This window comes from Suncus etruscus, chromosome X (genome assembly GCF_024139225.1).
Source record: "Suncus etruscus isolate mSunEtr1 chromosome X, mSunEtr1.pri.cur, whole genome shotgun sequence".
In the NCBI taxonomy this organism is placed as follows: Eukaryota; Metazoa; Chordata; class Mammalia; order Eulipotyphla; family Soricidae; genus Suncus; species Suncus etruscus.
The window spans coordinates 25,649,968-25,655,045 of NC_064868.1; the positions used below are offsets into that span (position 1 = coordinate 25,649,968).

A 5,078-nucleotide genomic window follows, 5' to 3' on the forward strand; every position below is an offset into this window, starting at 1 on the left:
ACGTCATCCCGTATAACCTACAGGTGATTTGTGAGTGCAGAGCCAGGAGCGACCCCTGAGCACCACTGGATATGGCCCCAAAGCCAATCAAACAATCAATCAAATAAATAAAAGCAAGGTTTTTTTTATGAATAATACGAAGGCTTATAAAAATCTGTTTTGCCAAACAACTGCCATTTTGTGAACACGATTATAACGACAATGTTTTCCAAAACAGCTTATGCTTCCCATGTCATACCCCTGGCAGTATAGTATGGTGTAAGTGCCAGACAGAATACAATCATTTCAAAAGGTCACAGTGCATCCGGCCAAGGTTTTCTGACCCTCACCAGTATCCATACAGCTCCTGGCCACAGTCTCATCTCGCGAGATTCTGCCCAACGGCCATTGCCGCTGTACCTTCGTGACAGGGAAGCAACGTCTGAGAAGTTCGGTTCGTACGAGGAGTGGACAACCGTGAGCATTTAAAATGTCCAATAGGAGTGGTGCGAATGACGTGGAAGAGGAGGAGGCTTCATCATCTCAGGACCTCGTGAGGTCCAGAGACGTCGACGTCCCACAAGGGCAGTTAGAGCAGGAGCTGGAGGAGGCCCTGGAGAACTGGGTGGCCTCGGAGGTTTCCCTCCTGCCTCGCCCCTGCTGGCAGGTCGTATCTGCCCTGCGCAACCGGCAGCTAGGCTCCAGGGCCAACTTCGTCTCCGAAGCCTGTGGGTCCAGAGCGCTGCTGCAGCGCTTCCAGCTGCAGAGGGAGCTGAAAGGCCACGTGGGCGGCGTCAGCACCCTGCAGTTTAATGAGAGTGGGGCCTGGCTGACGAGCAGCGGCGATGACATGAGAGTCATCATCTGGGATTGGATGCAGCAGCGCGCCCTGCTGAACTTTGACAGTGGCTTCACAAGTAATGTCTACCAGGCCAAGTTCCTCCCAAATAGTGGGGATACCGCCATGGCCATGTGCGGCAGCGATGGCCAGGTTCGGGTGGCACAGCTCTGCTCCTCCCCAGCCTGCCAGACCATCAGACGTGTGGCTCAGCACGAAGCAGCTGCCCACAGTCTGGCATTAGTTCCACACTGCCCACACAGATTCCTCACATCAGGCGAAGATGCTGCTGTGTATCATGTCGACCTCCGGCTGGATCAGCCAGCTTCCAAACTGCTCATATTAAAAAAGAATCGGAAGAGAGTGGGGCTCTATACGATCTTTGTGAATCCTAACAACATTCACGAGTTTGCAGTGGGTGGACAAGATCCGGTTGTTAGGATATATGACAAGAGAAAAATGGACCAGAGGGTCAATAATGCAGTACTTAAGAAATTCTGTCCTCCACACTTGTGCACCAATAAAATTAAGCCAAGCATCTCAAGCCTGGTGTATAGCTATGATGGCACTGAGCTCTTGGCCAGTTATAATGATGAAGATATTTATCTCTTTAATACTAATGGCTGTGATGAAGCCCAGTATGTGAGAAGATACAAGGGGCATCGAAATACTTTGCCATTTAAAGGTGTCAATTTCTATGGGCCCAGAAGTCAGTTTGTTGTGAGTGGCAGTGACTGTGGACATCTATTTTTCTGGGAGAAGTCATCTAGCCAGATTGTTCAGTGCTTTCACGGGGATCAGGGAGTTACCATCAATTGCGTTGAACCCCACCCTCACCTACCTGTTATAGCGAGCTGTGGCCTAGATGTGACACCCAAGATCTGGGGACCCTCAAGCACAGTTACTACTGACCCTGAAGGAACGAAGATCCTGATGAAAAAGAATAAGCAACAACGTGATGCATTTTACGTGTGCCACAGGGGTAATTTTGAAAACTTCATGATTTGGGGTCTTATGCATCACTTAAGATCCTAAGATCATCTGCGTCATTGTGGAGCAATTGATGGAGCTGGAATCCCTGGTTCTACATATGCAGACGAGTCCTCCATTACCACTGATATATCCAAAGAAGGTGAAGATCTCACACTACGCCTGCCATCTTAAAATGTGTCGTGCCTATTCCAGCATTCTGTCCCATCTGAGGTTAGATAGAAATGAAAAATGCAACTTGTTTAAATTTGCCCTTATGTTTTATTTTTTAGGTACAAGAAAAACCTAACTTTAATTAATTTTCTCTACCTTCCTTGGCATTTTATTCCTTTACTGTTCACTTAGAATCTTTATTTCTGCCTTTTTTTATCTTTCTATTCCAATTATAAAGGTTACTATTGATGGTTTTAAAAACTTAATTATCTGATTCTGGCACTAATAATGATCACCCATTATTTTTGTCTTTATTTATTATTATAAACCCCTTGGTTTACATGAAATTACAAGAAATATGTTTATCTGTTAAATTAAGCCTAATATTGTTCCGTAAACTGTTGACTATTGGCATACTTACAAACATGCTTCAACATGTTTCTCTTTTATCCTCCCTTTCTTGTTCTCTCACTATCACTCACACAATTTAACTGCAAAGGAAAATTGCCTATATATATTTACATTTATATTTATAAATATACATTTAAATATGTTTATGTTTAAATACAAGACAATCCATTCTTCTAGAATAAATAACATGGGGTTGTCTACATTTTCTGAAGTGTGTTTTAATTATTGTAACTTTAATTCTCTTAAAGTTCCTTGCTGGAGAGAACTTTCACAGCAAAAATATTTATAAGCTACTAAACTAATAACATAAGAATTTTTACTACTCAATAACGAGTATTTATTTAAACTAGGTATTAAATAGAGCTGCCTATGCTTAAAGTTTTCTGTATCATACGAATTGTTTGTGGTATTGATACCATTTGATAGGTTTATGTTACTTAAAATTTTCAACAATTTTGCTGGCACAGTGTGTTGGTTGTTGCTTTACATGTAGCAGCACACAGTTTAATATTCAGCAACATATAGGGTCCTCTGACCACTGCCAGCGAGAATCCCTAAATTCAGCGCCAGGACTAAGAATGAAGCACAGCCAGGTGTGGCAAAAAAAACTGTTTAGGATGTTATATCTCTTTGAGAACATTTTATCTTATAGTTTTATATGAATTTTGAATCATATATGTACAATTATTATTCAGTTATATTCATTCTGTTTATAACTTATTTGTATAAGTGAATACAAAAAGTGTGCCTTTCTACAATATTGCTTTACAATACTGCAAAAAACACTTGTTTTCACAAATTTTGTCGGTCTGAAGTATATAATAAAGTACCATTAGACTCAAAAAAGTACATTCCTAGTGCTCCTTATATTAGTTGAAAATTTGGGACATACGTTGTGAATCCCTTTCCATCTGTCAGCAAGTCCATTGCTGGGCTGCGAGTCCTCCCTCTGGGACTCCATCCCCTGAGCCTTCACTGCCGATGAGGAACAGAGACCACTCTCAATCAGAAACAGAAATGGGGGTCCAAACATGGGTTGGGAAAGGGAGCCCTGTGCAACAATTACACCCACTGGGCAGGAAAGGCAGCTCAGGTAATCCAAGCCCTGCCTGTACTCTGGATTCCAGTGTCACACCATTTGAATGCATTGCATTCTGGGATCGAGTCCTTTGCTGAGATGGGAGTCCCCCCTCTGGAACCCCATCCCCGGAGTCTTCACTGGCCAATGGGGAACTCAGACCATTCCAGGCAGAAACAGAAGAGTGGGTCCAAAATGAGTCAAAAAGGGAAGCCTGTGCAGCAACCCCGCCAACTGGGCAGGACCTGGCAGCTCAGGCAGTATAAACCCAGTCTGGGCTCTGGCTCTCAGTGTCACACTTTTGAATCCATTGCAACTGGGAGCAAGTATGTACTGTGCTGGGATTCTTCCTTCCTGGACCCTCTCCCCAGAGCCTTCACTGGCTGATGGGGAACTCAGACTACTCCAGCCAGAAAGAGAAATCTGGGTCCAAAATGCCACTTTGGTAAAGAAAAGGTGTGCAACAATTCCTCCCACTGGGCACGGTCTGGCAGCTCAGGTAGTCTAATCCCTGCCTGGACTCTGACTCCGAGTGTCACACCATTTGAATCCATTGCCTTCTGGGAGAGAGTCCATTGATGGGTTCTGAGTTCTCCCTCTGGGACTCAATGATCGGAGGTTTTACCTGCCGATTGGGAACTCAGACCACTCCAGCCAGAAACAGAAAGATGGTTCCAAAATGGGTGTTGGAAAATGGAACCCTGTGCAACAACCCCTCTCATTGGGTGAGGCTTGCAGCTGAGGTAGTCTAAGCTGCCCTGGGCTCTTGCTCTCTGTGAAATCCATTGCCATCTGGGAGTTGAGTTCCTTGCTAGGCTTGTAGTCCTCCCTCTGGAACCCATCCCTGGAACTGTGACTGGCCATTTCAATCTCAGACCACTTCATCTCAAAACAGAAGGTGGGTACAAAATGGGGGGGGGTGGAAAGGGAACCCTGTGCAGAAACCCTTCCATGGGCAGAGCCTGGCAGCTCAGGTGGTCTAATCCTTGCCTGAGCTCTGGTCTCAGTGTCACATCTTTTAATCCATTGATATCTGGGAGCTGTGTGCCTCTGCTGTGCTGGGATCTTCCCTTCGGACCCAATCCCTGAAGCCTTTATTGGCGATGGGGATCTCAGACCACTCCAGCTCAGACATAAAGGTGGGTCCAAAATGGGGTTGGGAAAGGGATCCCTGTGCAGCATCCCTGCCTACCTGACAGGGCCTGGCAGCTCAGGTAGTCTAAGCCCTGTCTGGGCTCTCGATCCCAGTGTCACACCATTTGAATCCATTGCCATCTGGGTGACGATCCTGTGCTAATTTGGGATAAAGGACACTCCTATGTCCACATTCACTCAACAATTGAGTCCTGATGGTTGCCAGAAAGACTAATTAAGCTTTATAACCCACCCAGGGAAGATATCCCTGAGAGCGATGTTCTTTCTCTTTCAGATGCTGACCATGAAAATGCAAAGCTGCCTGAAGACTGTGCTGATAATAACTCTTTTCCTTCTCCTTTTCAATTTTAAGCCCCCTTTTGGGCTCCTCCTTTTTGTTACTGCGCAGGGGTCTGGCCATTACCAACTTTTTAATTATACATGACTATTAAAAAAAACAGGCTTGAGATGTTTTAGCCACCCAAACCAGAATCT

General features: G+C 45.0%; 1 protein-coding gene across 1 annotated transcript; it reads left to right on the forward strand.

Annotated features, from left to right (window-relative positions):
* The first annotated feature begins 469 nt into the window (after positions 1–469).
* LOC125998791 (DDB1- and CUL4-associated factor 8-like) lies at positions 470–1,852 on the forward strand. Its single transcript, XM_049766859.1, has one exon. It carries the CDS (start codon positions 470–472, stop codon positions 1,850–1,852), a length of 1,383 nt encoding a protein of 460 aa, XP_049622816.1.
* The last annotated feature ends 3,226 nt before the right edge of the window (positions 1,853–5,078 follow it).